The 16,714-nt window shown below is 43.6% G+C and overlaps 1 protein-coding gene across 9 annotated transcripts in view; it reads right to left on the reverse strand.

The window, feature by feature from the left end:
• Positions 1–16,714, reverse strand: part of parp4 (poly (ADP-ribose) polymerase family, member 4) — a 22,643-nt gene that overhangs the window by 1,674 nt on the left and 4,255 nt on the right. For 3 of the 9 annotated variants that reach the window (XM_031873968.1, XM_031873967.1, XM_031873972.1), the window contains 31 exons: positions 16,493–16,620; positions 16,074–16,302; positions 14,646–14,835; positions 14,206–14,284; positions 14,014–14,118; positions 13,722–13,880; positions 13,235–13,372; positions 12,894–13,064; positions 11,965–12,116; positions 10,812–10,943; positions 10,330–10,428; positions 9,990–10,173; positions 9,352–9,493; positions 8,421–8,569; positions 8,142–8,273; positions 7,623–7,709; positions 7,222–7,386; positions 6,884–6,921; positions 6,594–6,675; positions 6,178–6,315; positions 5,811–6,000; positions 5,362–5,432; positions 4,784–4,971; positions 4,514–4,613; positions 4,196–4,366; positions 3,224–3,457; positions 2,978–3,073; positions 2,673–2,852; positions 2,339–2,563; positions 874–1,955; positions 576–642 (listed from right to left, as the gene is read on the reverse strand). In XM_031873968.1, the coding sequence (XP_031729828.1) occupies positions 576–642; positions 874–1,955; positions 2,339–2,563; positions 2,673–2,852; positions 2,978–3,073; positions 3,224–3,457; positions 4,196–4,366; positions 4,514–4,613; positions 4,784–4,971; positions 5,362–5,432; positions 5,811–6,000; positions 6,178–6,315; positions 6,594–6,675; positions 6,884–6,921; positions 7,222–7,386; positions 7,623–7,709; positions 8,142–8,273; positions 8,421–8,569; positions 9,352–9,493; positions 9,990–10,173; positions 10,330–10,428; positions 10,812–10,943; positions 11,965–12,116; positions 12,894–13,064; positions 13,235–13,372; positions 13,722–13,880; positions 14,014–14,118; positions 14,206–14,284; positions 14,646–14,835; positions 16,074–16,302; positions 16,493–16,620 (5,303 nt within the window). The remainder of the gene's footprint in view (positions 1–575; positions 643–873; positions 1,956–2,338; positions 2,564–2,672; positions 2,853–2,977; positions 3,074–3,223; positions 3,458–4,195; positions 4,367–4,513; positions 4,614–4,783; positions 4,972–5,361; positions 5,433–5,810; positions 6,001–6,177; positions 6,316–6,593; positions 6,676–6,883; positions 6,922–7,221; positions 7,387–7,622; positions 7,710–8,141; positions 8,274–8,420; positions 8,570–9,351; positions 9,494–9,989; positions 10,174–10,329; positions 10,429–10,811; positions 10,944–11,964; positions 12,117–12,893; positions 13,065–13,234; positions 13,373–13,721; positions 13,881–14,013; positions 14,119–14,205; positions 14,285–14,645; positions 14,836–16,073; positions 16,303–16,492; positions 16,621–16,714) is intronic. The other 6 variants (XM_031873969.1, XM_031873970.1, XM_031873975.1 and 3 more) reach the window with 6 other exon arrangements.

A 16,714-nucleotide genomic window follows, 5' to 3' on the forward strand; every position in this document is an offset into this window, starting at 1 on the left:
ACACACACACACACACACACACACACACACACACACACACACACGTTTTATATATTTCATTTTCTATGCAGAGTGTTTAGAACTTACACCCAAAACATCAACGATGACTGCTAGTAAAAGTTGTTTTTACTGAATTACAGCTAGAAAAACCCAGTGAAAGCATCTACTAAATGACTATAATGCAATATGTTGTATACAGTATGAGTGATACATTTACTGTACTGTTTAGTACTTGAGTATTTCCCTTTTATTCAACTCTCTCGTTAAGTGAGTTAAGTCAAGTAATCGTATGAACGTTAATTGACTTAGAACGTCTTTGGTGGAGGACAGCCCTAGTTTTGAATAAAGGACTTTTACTTGTAGTGGTGTATTCTCACAGTGTGGTATTAGTACTTTTACTTGAGTACAGTATCTGAATACTTCTTCCACCACTGAGCATGATGGCACTGAATGTTGCTAAAAAAAGAAGCAAACCAACTGCTTGTGTATGTGATAAACCTTACATGTAGCCGACCGCGCTGCAGGAAAAGCTAAAGTTGTGCAGCAACACACGTTCATTTATTTTGTTATCTTACTGAATGTTGCATCTGGAAGATCTTTGTCCATTTGAGCTGCGGCCCTTCAGGATCCCATGACTTGCTCCTGAATCAACATGTTCACAGCATGTTAAAGCACACGCATGCATCCAGACATGTAAACATAAACACACAGAAGCACATACAAATACACAGAAGCTTTACACTAATAACTTCCAGGTACCATGCACATGATTTAGCCTGTTGTCATTCAACCAAATATTTTTGTTTTACAAGAATTATTATCAGTATTGTTTTTAACGTTTTAAAACATTTGAGTGAAATTCTTTGGACTCACAGCAAAGCCGGCTGATGAGAGTGACGTTTGAAACGTCGTGCCGCAGCTGCCGGTTGTTCTGCGTCCGGCCTCACTGGAGGTTGACGACCTCGAAGTGAAAGCTCCTCCTGATGACCAGAGTAACATTCACCTCCATAAAGAGGACGGTCACTCTGGGGCTTTCCTCTTGACTTATTTGAAGCCATTACTGACATTGATAAGGAATCAGTTTCTAGATGAGGTGTAAATGCAGCGCTAGCTCTCATTGGACGATGTTCAAGGGATTGGTTTTGAGGCAGAGAGCCACAGAAACCAAAACCTGACTGTTGTTGAGCGAGGATCGGACGTGGTTGTTGTCCACGCTGTATGAAATGAGACAACTGATTTTTGTCGGTAATAACACCCGACTGTTGTTGTTGTTGTTGTTGTTGTTGATAGCCGAAAGTGGAGTCTGCGGATGTCAGGATATTATCTGTGAGCACCGAGTCTGAAGACTCTCTCTCTTTTGCAGAGGATCCGGCCTTACGTTCAGACAGCACTGAGAGAGGAGCAGCTTCAGGCAGTGTCATAGAGCTCAATGAACTCCCGACTCGTTTTCTCCTGCTAAGAGACCGAGGCATTGGTGCACTCTCGAAAGTTCCAATATCTCCCATTGTGCCGCAGAGAGGGGACATTCCTGCTGAACTGAATAGACCAGAACGTTGTGGTGGATTGAATCGTTGTAGCCCTAAGCTTGCTGAACTCAAGACCAGACCTAACCTGGCAGGATGAAGATATTTGGGCGGTATGGATGGAGGACCACCTGGGCGAGGAGGAGGAGGGGGAGGAGGAGGAGGATGGAAGGAGAGGCCTAACGGTTGATGTAAAGGAGGGGGAGGTGGAGGGACTGAAGAGGCAAAAAATTGGGGTTGCCCTTTTAAAACTTGGAATGGAGGAGGAGGAGGAGGAGGAGGAAGAGCACTCCCAGGGGGAGGCATGTCAACGTTCCCTGTTGCAGAAAGAAATCCGAAAATACACTCAGCCAACATGGCCTCTTCACTATCCGGACTGCTTTTGCAGTTTCCAAGAAATGACATAGGTGACATACTCGAGGAAGATGCACTCTACAAAAAAGGAGAAATAAAGAAAACATAAAAGAGTCTATCTTCTGCTCACTAAATGAAAAACATAACTAGCTTTTCCACACAGATACATTGGTGTGACTCTGCTGTCACATTCATTTGCATATATTTGTGACGCACATGCGGGAAGAATTGAGGAAGTATTATCAATAACTTCAACATAGTGTAGCAAATGAGTAGAGCGTTGTCCTGCGTCAACGATAACACGTGTACAATGCCACACGAGGATATGTGATGCTAATTTAGGATTTATTAACCTATTATGTGTTAATTACTGTTTTATTTTTGCATAAAAAAAAAACAAAAAAGCTGCTCTATTGCCCCCCCCTCAAATAGAAAATGTGCAACTGCAGTTTGTGACTAACCGTGGGTGAGTAACTTGGAGAGAGTGTTCGATTCCTCACCTGAGGAAGGAGGTGGCCCCACAACAGAACAAAGAGACGAGAACAGCACAACAAAGGGACAATTAGTAAACACAACAACAAAGCATCCTTTCCCCAATGATTACACAACACACAGTGTGACGTTACCAGCAGGGAAAAAGACCTATCCTCAGCACATTCTCCCCAGTCATCATCATCTTCCTCCAACTATAGCAGAGACAAATGCAGATTATAAGAGTGACGATTAGTAAATCACAACAACAAAGCATGAGCTTTCCTTTCCCCCATGATTACACTGAACAATGTGTGACGTTACCAGCATAGACTGTAGGCATTCCTCATGCTCCTCCATAGACTCTTCCTCATCCTCCTCCATAGACCCTTCCTCTTCACTATGCTGAGGAGAATCCCAGCTGATGTAGGGGAGGAAGTCCACGTCTTCCTCTGAAACCAACTTGGGGATGTCTGTGACGCCCTCCTCGGTTTGTTTGGAGTCCTAAAAACAAGGTGGATGAGTTTTGTTCCTGGTAACTTGGGAGCTACAAAACAAATGAGGTCCAGGGTGTAAAGAGAGGCGAGTGGGTGGTGATCACTACACATAACAGTACGACTGTGACAAACCCTTTCCTCGATGGCCACGAAGCTGGTGAACTGAGACAGGATGGAGAACTCTTTGCTTAACTCGATGATGAAGTGCTTTAACTCCGCTTTCTTCCCCTGGAAAAGCAAATAAAGAATAAATTTACAGGTCAGCATGTGGAGCTCAGATTGGACGTCTAAACCGCGATGGGTTGAAAAATCAATAAAATCAAATAAGTTAAATAAGTTAAAATCAATAAATCAACGTACGGGAAACAGTGCACACACCTCATGTTCAGCTTCATTGCTATCCAGGCTTCCGTCTTCATAATCCCTGATGAGGGCCCTCGCTGTCAGCTTGTGAAGGAACTGAACACACAAGACTGCATTGAGACTGCTGAGTGTGTGTGTGTGTGTGTGTGTGTGTGTGTGTGTTCTTACTGTGCCCCTGGTCTTCTGCAGCTCACTGGTTGACACCATGGTTTTGAGCTCCTGACCGCTCAGATTTCCCAGCAGGGTGGCCTGTGGGAAGTAACAATCATTTGAGTCATTCATAAAAAATACTTTAAAAAAAGCCAAATATCTGCTGCCTGGTTTGCAGCTTTTTCAAAGGTAACCTTTGTTATTGTGTCACGTGACGAAGACAGCCGTGGAATCGTGAGTGAGAGTTGGAGAGAGGACAGTCGGTGTTAGACAGTGTGTAGCTTCGTGTTGTCTAAAAGATGTTTAATGTCATGACTGAATATCAAATAACAAACAGACCGGATCAAGAGAAAAGGAATCAAAGAAAAGGGTTTGATTTCTCTGTTGGGTTCTTTCCATCATGTTGTCAGACACTTATAATAACAATCTGAGCCTGTCAGAGGCAGAATAAAACACTTAGTGGACGTACATTACAGCCCGTTTAGTGGCTGCTGTCTGCAGCGTTCTCCCTCAATACCGGACCAATTTTAGAAAACTGTTGTCCTCATTAGTCACTTAGACACAAACACATGGGAAAACAGAATCCAGATTGAAAAATGACCCTTTAAATTTGCTGCTTTACTATGTTTTATATCATTGTGAATTTAATGTTGTTGTGTTTTTGACTAATGGTCAAGATCACCTCGAGCTAGTTTCGGGTATTTTGGACTAAACAGATGACTGAAGAAAAGAAATTGACGGATAAAATAATAGTTATTTGCAGCTTTAACCGAGAAAATATAAAAATGATAATAAAGGCAATTCAGCGGTTCGGCATCACGCATATAAACTGCGTACCTGAGTGCAGTGCGGCACAAAGCCGTAAACCAGCGTGTGGCAGTCATTGAACAGAGCGTGGAGCTGCTTGGGGGCTTGTTCAGGAGGAGACGCCGTTGGGTTGAACTGCTGCCACTTTACCGACACCGAGCTGCAGCCGGGAGACGCCATACGCTTCACCTGACACGCCACCTGCCGCCAACACAACAACCAACGGAGGTTTCCATTAAGTATGAATAACTTCTCTTGTTTCATTATAATCCATTAACAAATCAGTGCATGAACAATCTGCATATACTCTGTGATTATCTGTGATTGATCAAAGGCAGTCAGTCTCACCTTCTCTGCCCAGTTGTGTTTGGTTTTTGTGTCAAAGTATTCAAAGGCTCCGCCCCCCGCCTGGGCCAAGGCTCTCAGCATGTGCCGATTGGCTGTCGGGCTGAAACCACAAAAAACGTTCAAACACACACCTTTAAAATGTCTGTAATCTAACAGAAGCCCATAGTAACTGCTATTATACTGTAGACAAACGCTGGTGTTGAAAATGTCAACGTGTCTGACGGTAGAGCTCAGAGAGCTGTGACCTACGACCCCTCGACCCGTTCTCACCTGAGGCCGCAGGTGAAGAGGCGGCTGTGCCGAGCGTTGTCTCGGAGCAGCTGCAAGGCGAGCTCTGCGTTCTGGACGTGGCCGTCCGACAGCAGCAGCAGGTTCCTGACGCCGCGGGACGGAGGCAGCAGGCTGAGGGCTCTCAGGGGCCGCCACAGCTCAGTGCCGCCCCCTGCTGGAGAGGAGAGCTGGTGGGAGGGAGAGGGGCACAGCTGTCAGGACACACAGGCTTCAGCTGAAATGATGAGCAGCCAAGAGGGAAAAGTCGTTCAGCCTCCGACTTGTAAATATAATGTTTAAAAAACAACAACTAGCTTTTGAATTAATTGCCCACAAATAATTGTATATTAACTGAGGTCTGATACATTTTAGAGTGTAAAATATTTCACAGCTTGCTCTGCAGTTGAACTTTAGCTTTAGGTTCATCTTATTAATCAAATGAAACAACCACAGGATCATAATAAAAGCATCTGAAGATCAAATATTAAAAACTCTGCAGCAGCACTGCTCATTATTCCACATGCAGCACACTGTGTTTCAGGCTGAACTACAGTCTGACAGAATGTGACACAAGTCACCTTGATGAAGCTCTCTGCTGCCGGGCGAGCTTCAGCGAGCGGCTGTGCTGTCAGGAAAGCGTCTGAGTGATCTGAAGGACGAGAACACGGACAAAGTCAGGAAGATTATGACTAATGTTTCATTAGCTACTTTTGTGAAATATTGGGTACGATGATGAGCAACGAGACATTGATTTAACAGGTTTATCAAGAGAGGACTTCAACGTTTTGATATGCAATTATCTTTTACTGGTGGGAATAATATTAAGATCACGTGAGATGAAGTGCTCAAAAGAAGTGCTGGTTTAACTCCTTTATTCATGGAGGTGTCTTGCACTTTTATTCCATAGTGTATTGAGACTTCTCTTTTTTCTATTTTAGCTTCCTCCCAAATGGTGCTATTGTTTCACTCTGTGTCACCTTTCCAACTTGTACTTCCTGTCTTTTAATAATTAAAGGATCAAACTGACCTGTGCCGAAGAAGATGACATTGAGTCGGAGGTTGTGGCCGAGGGTTTTGAGGACCTGCCGGGCGATTCTCCGGGCCATGCGGAGAGACTCTCCCTTCATGGACTCGGACGTGTCCACCAACAGGACGACTTCATCGGACGCTAAAGCGGAGTCGACTTCAAAGTCTGGATAGAAAACCAACATGCTGGCCTGAAGGAGAGAGCCAGAGTTAGAGAAAGAGAGGAGCACATTCAGACAGATCTACACTGGACCTGAACTGGACTTGTACCTTTAGCACTTTAGTGTGGCGGTGACTGATTTGTATGCATAGTTACACATAAAACCCCCCAAAGAAAGAAAAGATGATGATAAGAAAGAGAGACGGACCTGGCTGTCCTTGTCAGGGTGTTTCTCCACCCACATCCTGGGCAGGTGCACCTCAGACAGAGTGATCGACAGCTGGAAACCGTCTTGACCCATGACCTCTCCTGGCAGCACACTCACCACCGCCTTACAGTCAGTCCTCTATGTGATCACACACACACGCACACACACACACACACACACACACACACACACACACACACAGATTATGTTTGTTTGTTAAAAGAAATGATCTGCTGAATGTATCCGTCATCATTTCAGCTCTAAAATGTGAGCAAGACAGTTGAACTCCATTTGTTTTACGACATGCAGGTTATTCAAAGAGAAACAGCTTCAACATCAAAACCGAGGAAATATCTGACAAACATGTAACGATATCTAAAACACATGAATAATAAAGTGTGAAAACACCTCATTACCTTCATCTTGACTTTGTGCGTGATGCACTGCAGGTTGGTGATCTTATTGGGCATCTCGACTGACATGTCCAGGGTGAACTCTCTGAGGGAGAGAAACAACACATTATTAAAGGACACACACACACACACACAGGAGGAACACACACTCTGCATGAAGGACAAATGATTCGCTGATTAACAAAAGTGTCCTTGATGAACTAAACACCGCTGAAGACGCAGCACTTCAGACGGAGGCAGATTGCAGCGATATAAATTGTATTTAAATAATCGAAACACACAACGCAGCTCACCTCGCCTCATCGGTCACACACACCTTCTCCACAGTGACCTGATGAGCAATGGAAGACACACAAGAAGAAGAATATTCGCACAACCGAACACAACCAAGACACAACGACACAAACCCAATGAAGCTAAATAAATACGTTAATAAACAAAAACAGCAACACTTGGCCCACAAGTATGGTATCTTGATAAAGGCAAACTAAGGAATAAAACTAGCAGTATATTATATATTTCATATTGTATATTTAATACCAAAAGGAAAATAAGGAAAAGAAAAAAGGGCGAGAAGCTACAGACAGAAGCAGCGTTTTCTGTTGGGACCTCCCCTCCAGGTTCTCCTCACCTGCGTGGTCTGGTTGAGCGCTGCGCTCTCCTGCCACGGGGCCACACTCCCGGGCAGAGAGAAGAGAATACTCCCGTCCCTCACCATCAGCTCGCACACAAAGGTCACCTTGATGAGGACCGTCGCACCGGGCGGCAGATTGCCCACGCTGATGGTGAACACGTCCTGCAGGGAGCACAGAAATGACATCACAACCAGCGTAGGAATAGAGTCGCAACAGGAAGGAGGAGGAGCTATTTTGGGCTCCTTCTGGTTCCAGAATTAAAAGTCCTGCATTAGAACATATCTGGTTGTTTGATACAAAAGGCATCTCAGGTCTACTGGTTATGATATTTCAGAGTTTGAGTGCTGGCGTTAGAGCTTTAATCAGCCCGAAGACGAGTGTTTGAGAGTGAACATACGGGGGCGTCCTGGTCCATGAGGTAGGCTCCGTGGCCTTTCGCAACAGCCTGCTTGTACTCCCTGCGAGCCGTCTCTTTCTCCTTCACCTGAGATCCAAACAGACACAGAAGCAATGAATCCATAATGTTACTTTAATCCTTTAAAAGTGTTGATAATCACTCACTGGCCTTCAGGCACGAGGAGAAAGGAAACGACTGTACCATCAGTGCATTTGATTATAAACTAACTCCTAGATGCAAGTCTGAAAAATAATGCAGCGACATGGAGAATGGAGCCTCGTTACATCAACAGCTGCAGAAAATAAATTCAGCGTCACGTCACACTACATGGAGGGTTAACCCCGGAGTATCACTGTGTGTTGTACTTTACATATGGTCATCAGAAGCAGCATCTACATTACAACCTCAGCAAACTGCTGTAAATAAAGATAAATAATATAAATAATACTCTGATGAAACTACATGTTAGGTAATTAAAGACATACAGTTCAGTCTGTGATAAGAGTTTAGATGGGTTACCTGTCCCACCACATGTTTCCCATTGATGAAAGCTTCAAATCCACAGACTGCTGCAGAATCGTCCAACGGGAAGACATACTTTGCCTCGATGGGCACAGAGCTCAGGTTGGTGTATTTTTGGAAGATGATGACCTAAAAGGACAGAATAGACGACAGGTTATAAGGACAGACGGCAGTGCTTTGTTTTAGACATGAGCCAGTGAACTCAGCAGTCAGTTAAAGACCTTAATCAGCCATCGAGCTGACAGATAACTAATTAAAGAAAAGCTGAGTCTTCACCTGTGAAAGCAGATCCATCAGCTTGCACTTCACGTGGACGGCCTGCAGAGGGAGCTGCTGACCCGAGCTGTCCAACAGGCCGGCCTTCACGTCCGCCAGCGGGTTTCTAATGCTTTCAACCTCGTCATCCTCCAACATCAAGCCCCGACCTACACACACACACACACACACACACGATATCAAAGTGAAGTTCAACAAATTACAACTAAATGAAACTGTGTCTTTATAACTGCAGTAATTCTCCCTCATAAAACACATAACAATGATTTATAGACCACTAGACACAATGTTTATACGCTCAATGAATACTGTATACATAATAGATGCTTTATGGAATCAATAAAGTGAATCTTATCTTTCTCCACATCCTTTAAGACTTCACATTTACATAATGTTAAACACTTAAAGACCTGCAGACTAACAGGAACACTGTCAGTCAAGTTATTTCTGGATAGAAATGTGATGAAGTAGAAACACCATCTCTGGTGATGACAGTCCACATGATGTTTATTAATTAATACTGTATTACAACGACGTTAAAATCTGTCGGCAAAATCTGTGCAGAAACACGTTTTGTTTACAACTATTTACAAATGTCAGTTTGAAATGACAGACATTAAACTATACTGTTACGCATCCTGGTGTTAATAATACAATATATATCTAATGTTATCTAAACAGAAGATCCTTTCAATGCCAACAAATGCTGTGGAGATTGTTTGATATTCTTTTCATAACAAGACAATTTATTGACTTTATCAAAGTGGGTTAAAATGGCTTCAGGAGCCCAAAGAAGACATTTTTTCAATCATGTTTTAATCCCTCAACTGAAAAGAAAACACGACAATCGTCACAAAACAATGAAGTGTGTTTTAATGAACCCTGACGAGATCTGTACATTTTTCATATTGTGCATTAATCCAGTGCTCACCTTGGTCAGAAGAGGGCGGAGCCGGCTCAGCTGAGGTGTCGACGGCAGGACTGAACTCCTTCAGCCGGTCTCCCTCGATGCTGAACTGGACCACGTACTTCAGTTTCACCTGGTCGGGACTGTACACCACGTACTCATCGTCCTGGAGTGTAGTTAGACATGTTGAGAGTGCACAGACGGACAGATGCGTGAGCGCTCAGAAATGCTAAATATTATCACAATAAGTTTGACAGAAAAGTCCCAAAAGTGACGGAATTAAGGAATTAAGTAAGGAAACTTACACACGAGTTAGTTTTCACAAACAATCAACATATAAAGACATTCATTGATCATTTCAAAGAACTTCTAGAATCTACTTTGAGTAACACAGCCTTTAGGAGCAAGAAATATATATATTTTAGCTGTACAGACGTGCTGTTATTTCACTTTTTTGTGCAAGTCTTTTTTAGTTGTAATTTTGTGTGCACATGGGAGCATCCAAAGTGAACCAAATCTGAATAAAAAATCTTTGACGTCATGGTAAATAACTGATCTGTGTCTGAACATATTAGCAATGAAAATCAGATGAGGGAGACCTAATGTAGAGATGTGTCCATCAGTCTATTTATCTTTCTGTCCACATTCACTAACTCTCCTACCTCAAACTCAGAGGGAGTGTTGCGGGTGCGGCGGACCCCGTGCGCGCTGTGGTGTCCCTCGGGAGCCTGGGTAAGAGTGACGTCTCTCTTGTGCACGTCACTACAGCGTCCCAACGCCACATCGCACACCAGCAGCAGCCGAGAGCCGTCCGTCTCACTGCGCTTGGAGTATTTCAGACAGGTGCTGTGGACGAAGAACAAAAGAGAGATGAGGAACACGGGCTCACTAGACTCGTAGATATTCTTTTTATTAAGGCAATAAAAGAGTATTGTACGGAAAGTGGTGTTATAAGTCAAAACAAACTGAATAAACCTCGTCAATTTCAGATTTTCTACTAACCTAACGGCATCACTAAAGTAGATTCCACTGCCCAGATTACCGACATCTGTCCTCTCGATCCCATGATGCTCCACTCCAACACGGGGCAGCAGCAGACCACTAAAAGAGAGAGAGAAAAAGAACGAGTTTCAAAATAAAAGTCCAAGTCAGATTTCTTAATTGTTCAGTTGAAGATGTACAGTAGACCTGAAGTATACTCTACCTATAAGTATTATCATATATCACATCGCTAAGTAATATATGCATACATATATCAACAGTTCATAAACAGATTTGTATCTTTGCACTTTTGTCTTGAACTTTATTTATCCATAAACGCTGAAGGAGGATGTTGGGACGCTCATGACCCCAGAAGTCTATAATAACAACAAGAATCTGAGGATGCTCAATTAGTTAAAATGGGATGTATTCAACGTATAAATGATAACTGATTTTTATCATGAAAGTATTTTGTGTGTGTGTGTGTGTGTGTGTGATCTCACCGAGACAGGACTCCCACAAAATTGCTGGGGCTGGAGGAATGGAGGAGGGGCTTAATGTTCCCGACCTCGCTCTTAAACGTCTGAAGCTCGACCCCTCTGCTGACACGCAGAACCTGTCGGACCTGCACCCTCCTGCACAGGAAGCACAGGATGTGAACGTGGTGAAATGAGATGCCACACTCACCTGAATACATATTCATATATTTTAAAATATTTATAGGCGTTTATGGATGGACACTTCGGCCTTCGATGAAATTTAAAAACGCACAAAAACACACTTGAAAGCTGTTGACCTCCATACCTACCTACTCACTATTTATTATGATCTCCAGGTGCATCATGCAATCGCTCAGGTCTGTGCGTGCGTCCTTGTGTGCATCCGTGAGTGAGTGTGTGCAGTGTCTGTTCACGGCTAATCTCGGTATTCTGTTGCAGCAAACTGCATAATATCTTGTGTGCCCAGTTATGGCTGCATGCTCAAGGACCTCTCGTGGTTGCGGTGACTCACACTCTCTCAAAACACCTTCCACTGCCTGTGTTATACTTCCAATGACCGCCTGCTGACTCCTCGCTCACTGCTCTTTACCTGCGCCCGCCAGTAGGGGCCGATAGTGATGACACAGCTGAGTGCTTCGCCGACCTCGAGCCGCTACTCTTGAGTCTTTTGGACTGGTTTGTTTGGCCAACAGATAAAGGAAAACCACCAGTACACATGCTGCTAAGTACCAAGCTGATACAGACAGCTTGGTGAGTTTAATTTTGTTTTTGGCAGGATTGTTTGTGTCTTATACAACAATTTATCTGTTAGACAATGTAAACTGGGATATGGTTCAATTATAGCACGTTCTGTCTGTCTTTTGACTGAAAAAATACATTTTAAGTGGCATGCCAGAATCCCCTTTTCTGTTATGTTACTCCTCTCTGCAGTGGACGTTTAATACAAATAAATGGAAGAACCAGGAGGATGAGACTCGCTGTTAGATTGTGTGATAAAGCTCGTATTTTCTGGTCGATCTGTGACAATAACTGTCCTTAAATAAGAACACAATCAACAGGTTTTGTGAAGAGACGTGTATGCGTTTGAGGTTTAGAAACACTGCATCACTGCAGTGAGGATATTAGACACAAGGCAGCGTCTGAGGCGCTACGCTACCTGCTCTGAAGCAGAGCGGTCACAGCCTGAAACTCGGAGGTATCCGGGGGAACGGTCTCGATGCTGCACCTCAGAGCGCGGTACTTCCCCAGAGAGGAAGGCACGGGGCTTCTCAGGGTCGTCTCGCTCACGTTCAGAACATCTCGGATTAACTGGACAAAGGAGAAATTGATCGTGTTGGTGTTAGCCTGGATATACACAGGGGACGGTGGTGAGTTGGGTTTATGGATGTGAGCTCATGCCATGTCTCCCAGAGTGGATGTGCAGGATCAAAGGATCAATTGCTTGCATTGACTGTGTTGTCTATCGATATTTTGTGATCAAACTGTAAAAATGTGTAAGTGTGCCAAATACTAGAACTGTTTAAAACCAAAAAAAGACAAATTAAGTCTCATTATTTGATAATAACAAAGGTTTTAATTACCGCACATTAAATGCAATGAATGAATATTTGAAGTTTTAAAATGTTTACGTCTTTGTTAAATAAAACTAAATGTCTTTAGAAGGCCAAGAATAGAACATGGAATCCCTCAACTGATAAAGAAAACATGATAAATATCACAAACAATATGGTGATGTCATAATATCTGCTTTTAACACACCATACTAGGTGCTAATTGTGTATAACTGTATATACTATATACTACTTGTCTTGGGAAATGTTTTTGCAGTTAGTATATCAAAAAATTCTATATATTAAACAATATGTGCGTCAATCAAACTGCATCTTTGGAATGACACTGCCTCATAAATAGACGTCAAATTGCTTTTTTCAAAGAAGGTAAGGATTGCAATATGAGACAATATTTTCCATCAACACTGTTTGTGGATGTGCACATGAAAGGACCTTTCAAAGCGTGATTGTTTGGTTCTTTATGTCTTAGTGTGTGTGTGTTCATGTTGGCACATGTGTGTGAGTTCAGCGTTACCTGACAGAGGTCCAGTTTCTGAGAGATGAGCTTGGCGGTGGGAGGATATTGGAAGGGCACGACGTGCAACAGCAGCGTGTAAACCTCGTCAAGGAGAAACCCAGCCGCAGCATGATTGTTCTCCCTGAACTTCCTCTGAGCCAGGAGCAACAAGCCCTCCACCCTGCTCACCTACAACACACACACACACACACACACACACACACACACACACATTATTGTTATGATATTCATGATTAGACCGTCTTTCAAACAACAGGCTGACGGAACAGCAGACGTTGCTTTCAGTAAATCGACAGCAGACTGAGATTTAGCGGAACGATCAAAAGAGAAAACATTACATCGTTGAGGCTGAGCTTGTCGATCGGAACTCGGAGGACGTTGCCGAGAAGACCCAGAGCCTCGGTCCACAGAAGCTCTACAAACACGCCCACTTCTTGTGATAAGCTTCCCGTGTTGAGCTTCTCCTCCAGCAGCAGCTGCCGGTTAAAACAAGGCTCATGAAAATCAAGTGATCAGCTCATCAGATTCAGCTGAACGGGCCTACTGACGACAGACATCACAACAACACAAAGTCTGCCTCGAAATCCGGCTAAATAAGATGCTGTGTGTGTGGGAAACACCTGTAGGAGCCATTTAGAAACAGGAAAAGAGGAAAATACAGCCACTTTAACATGCACTAAGATGATAAAATCACGCAATTATGCTGAAAACTACAATGCTTCGTTACAGTGTGATATCCTTCTCACAGTTACCTGCAGATTTTTGTTTCTTGTCAGTAAAATGTGTAACGCTGTTTTAAGTAACAGTGCATCGAGTGTGTCGGACCTGCTGGAGGGGGGCAGAGCCCAGGTGGGAGACTTGTGGAGGGGTGCTGGTCCTCAGCTGCAGACCGGTGGCCTGCAGGGTCTCTCTCAGGGACTTGTAGACCTCCAGAGCTTCTTCTGAGGTGGACAGAAACACCAGCGTGTCCCTCACCGCCTCCTTCTGTTGGCACAAACACGGGCGGCAAATGCTGTTTGGCAGACGCAGAAGCTTTTTCTAATTTATAATGAGGAACTTCTGAATACTTGTAGTTCCTCTATTGTAGAGAGCTGACATGCAGTAACAGACTTCATACCTTGGTTGATATATCGTCCTTCCAGTACTTGACCACTCGGTACTTCCATCCTTTCTCTCCTTTGTGACTCTGCAGCTCCAGCACACACCAAGTGTTGCTGTTTATCTACAGAGAAATGCATATTATTAATAATAATTACAGCACTACTGGAGTAGCAGTGGTAGAAAAGCTCAAAATAAATTGCAGCGTTACCTTTTCAAAGATTGAATACTTCGCCACTTGGAAATGATCCGGATACTTTGGAAGATCAGAATCAGTTTCTGTGAAAATTCTGTGAAATGCAAAGATTAATGTAGCTTCATATAAAATGTTGACTTAGTTTTTAAACTCTTCTGGTGTTTTCATCAGCTGTTTCTACAACAAAGGTATGTGATCAGTGGCAACCTCAGCTTCGAATGTACAACATTGAGATTTAAAGGAAGGAAAGTGATTCTTTATGTGCTGCACCCTCAGCGGACAAAGTGTTCCCTGACTGTGACTATAATCCTTTATGAGTGCTTGACTGAAGCAGCAGAGAATTCTAAATAATATACGGGCTACCAATCAGCTGGATCATATTCTACTGTATGCCATCGTCCCCCTCTTCAAAAACCCCCCAGGCTAACATGAGGACCATCCTTCGTTGTTCACACCTGCACTTCTCCAGGACGTTTCCACTCTCTGCCCTCTGACTCAGGCCGACAGTGTCCACGGGCTTGGCCGGGCCTTTGGTCGGGCCTTTGGCCGGGCCTTTGGTCGGGCCTTTGGTCGGGCCTTTGGCCGGGCCTTTGGTCGGGCCTTTGGTCGGGCCTTTGGTCGGCTCGGCAGCTGGTACTTTGAACGCTACAAGACAGAACAGATTAAAAAGACACACCTAGCACCACTCGTTCTGCATTAGCTCTGGTATGCATTTAAACCTGAGTACACACACGGGCTATGTAAGCAAGGTGACATGTGGAGGTGCTCGTTACACAACACTGCTGCAGGTTTTATTTGGCTCTGGAGAAAGTCTGAATGTGCAACAAAGAAACAAACAAACACACCCTTTATCTGACCTCAATGGAGTCAAACCTGTTGACTGAGTCTACGCTGTATTTTCTATCAGAACGTCCAGATGTCAACAGAAGTGGAAGACGAAACAGCAATAACCTGACTTGTGTCTGTGCAAATAAAAGACTGAGAGGAGTCCTGAGTCATTGTGTGTTGGAACTGGGTGGAGTCCTTCTGATTGAGTTACGTCTGCACTTAAGAGAGTTAGGAGTCCTTCATCATCAAGAGTTTTCCATTTCGCTGCAGCAGTCACAATACATTATTGTCCAACAGGGATCAATACATATGCAGTGCGTCTTCTTTCAAAGCAAAATCTGCTTTTTTTTTCTCTGATGAAAGGCATTTATTGGTGTGGTGTGTCTGCACAGCATTCAGGTCTGGTTCCAGGGGGTCACATGCACTGGGTCAATTAAATCCTTATTTGCATAACCCCTGGTCCCCCTGCAGTTTTGTTTACCAGCATTCGCAGATAGGCGACGTTCTTTCCTTTGGATTCCGGTAAGTTTGTGTTGTACAGAGTATGTCATATGCTTTTTTTGTTGTTGATATTCCTTTTTTATTTAACTAAATTATTTTATTTTATTTATATATTTTTATCGTATTGACTGTTTTTATGTTTCATCTATTGTACTGTTTTATCGGTTTAACTCTTACCTTAGTCTGGCTTTGTTTAGCTTCCTGTTGTTTTATTGCCTCACATTTGCTGCTTTGTAAATAAAGTTATTATTAATATTATACGGTTTGTTCTTAAACCATGTTTAGAAGATTTGATATTGAACACAGAACATCACGCAGCTTTGAATACAGACAGTAGAGCACACGATTAGATAATTTACTTCACGTGGACCTGATGAAAGTGGGCTGATGAGTTTATTTATGTCATGAAAACATAATGATTGAAGTGCAACAGTGTGCAGCGTTCTATCCTGTTGTAAGCGTACAATCTGTATTTCTTGCGTCTAACATCTGCTTAGTATTCATCGATGTCTGAGAGCTTTAAGGAGACGATTACTGCGTATAGCGATAATAACCTTGACGTGTGATCGGCGCTGGTGTGGGTGAGGAGGGAGAAAGAGTAGGTGAAGAGGAGGCAGAAGGAGAGGATGCATCCAGCTTGTAGCCGTCCACAGGCAGCAGAACGCCTCTCTCCAGACAACCGTACACGTAGTCCACCCCGACCACGGGCGTCTGGTGCCTCTGGATGCCACGCAGCCGGTTGGAGCTCAGGTCGGCCACATCACTGGTCACTATCAGAGTGCACTGTGGGAAAAAAGAAAATCAGAGTGCACTGTGGGAAAGAAAGAAAATCAGAGTGCACTGTGGGAAAAAAAATCTGAGTGCAAGATGTGATTTTTGTGACTGTGCATGAACATTGGACCACTTGGATGATATACAGTATTTATATTTAGTTTTTGATAACAGACGTGGGTAATGATCCTGATCCTCGGACCTGTTTATTGACCACATAGCAGATGTTTCCTCCGTTCTCCGTTACTGCTGATTTCAGCTTCTTCTTCTCCTTGAAGGGCAACGTTTTCAGCTCCAGAAGAATGGAGCAGTGTTCAAACACAGACATGTCTGATGGAGAGGACGCACAAGAAGACCATGTTAGGAAATGTTTATATCATACAATGTTTTCAGCTTTGTTTGTTGTCTCTCTCTCTCTCTCTCT

The sequence above is a fragment of the Anarrhichthys ocellatus genome, unplaced genomic scaffold, assembly GCF_004355925.1.
Source record: "Anarrhichthys ocellatus isolate YVR2014 unplaced genomic scaffold, GSC_Weel_1.0 scaffold77, whole genome shotgun sequence".
Classification (NCBI taxonomy): Eukaryota; Metazoa; Chordata; class Actinopteri; order Perciformes; family Anarhichadidae; genus Anarrhichthys; species Anarrhichthys ocellatus.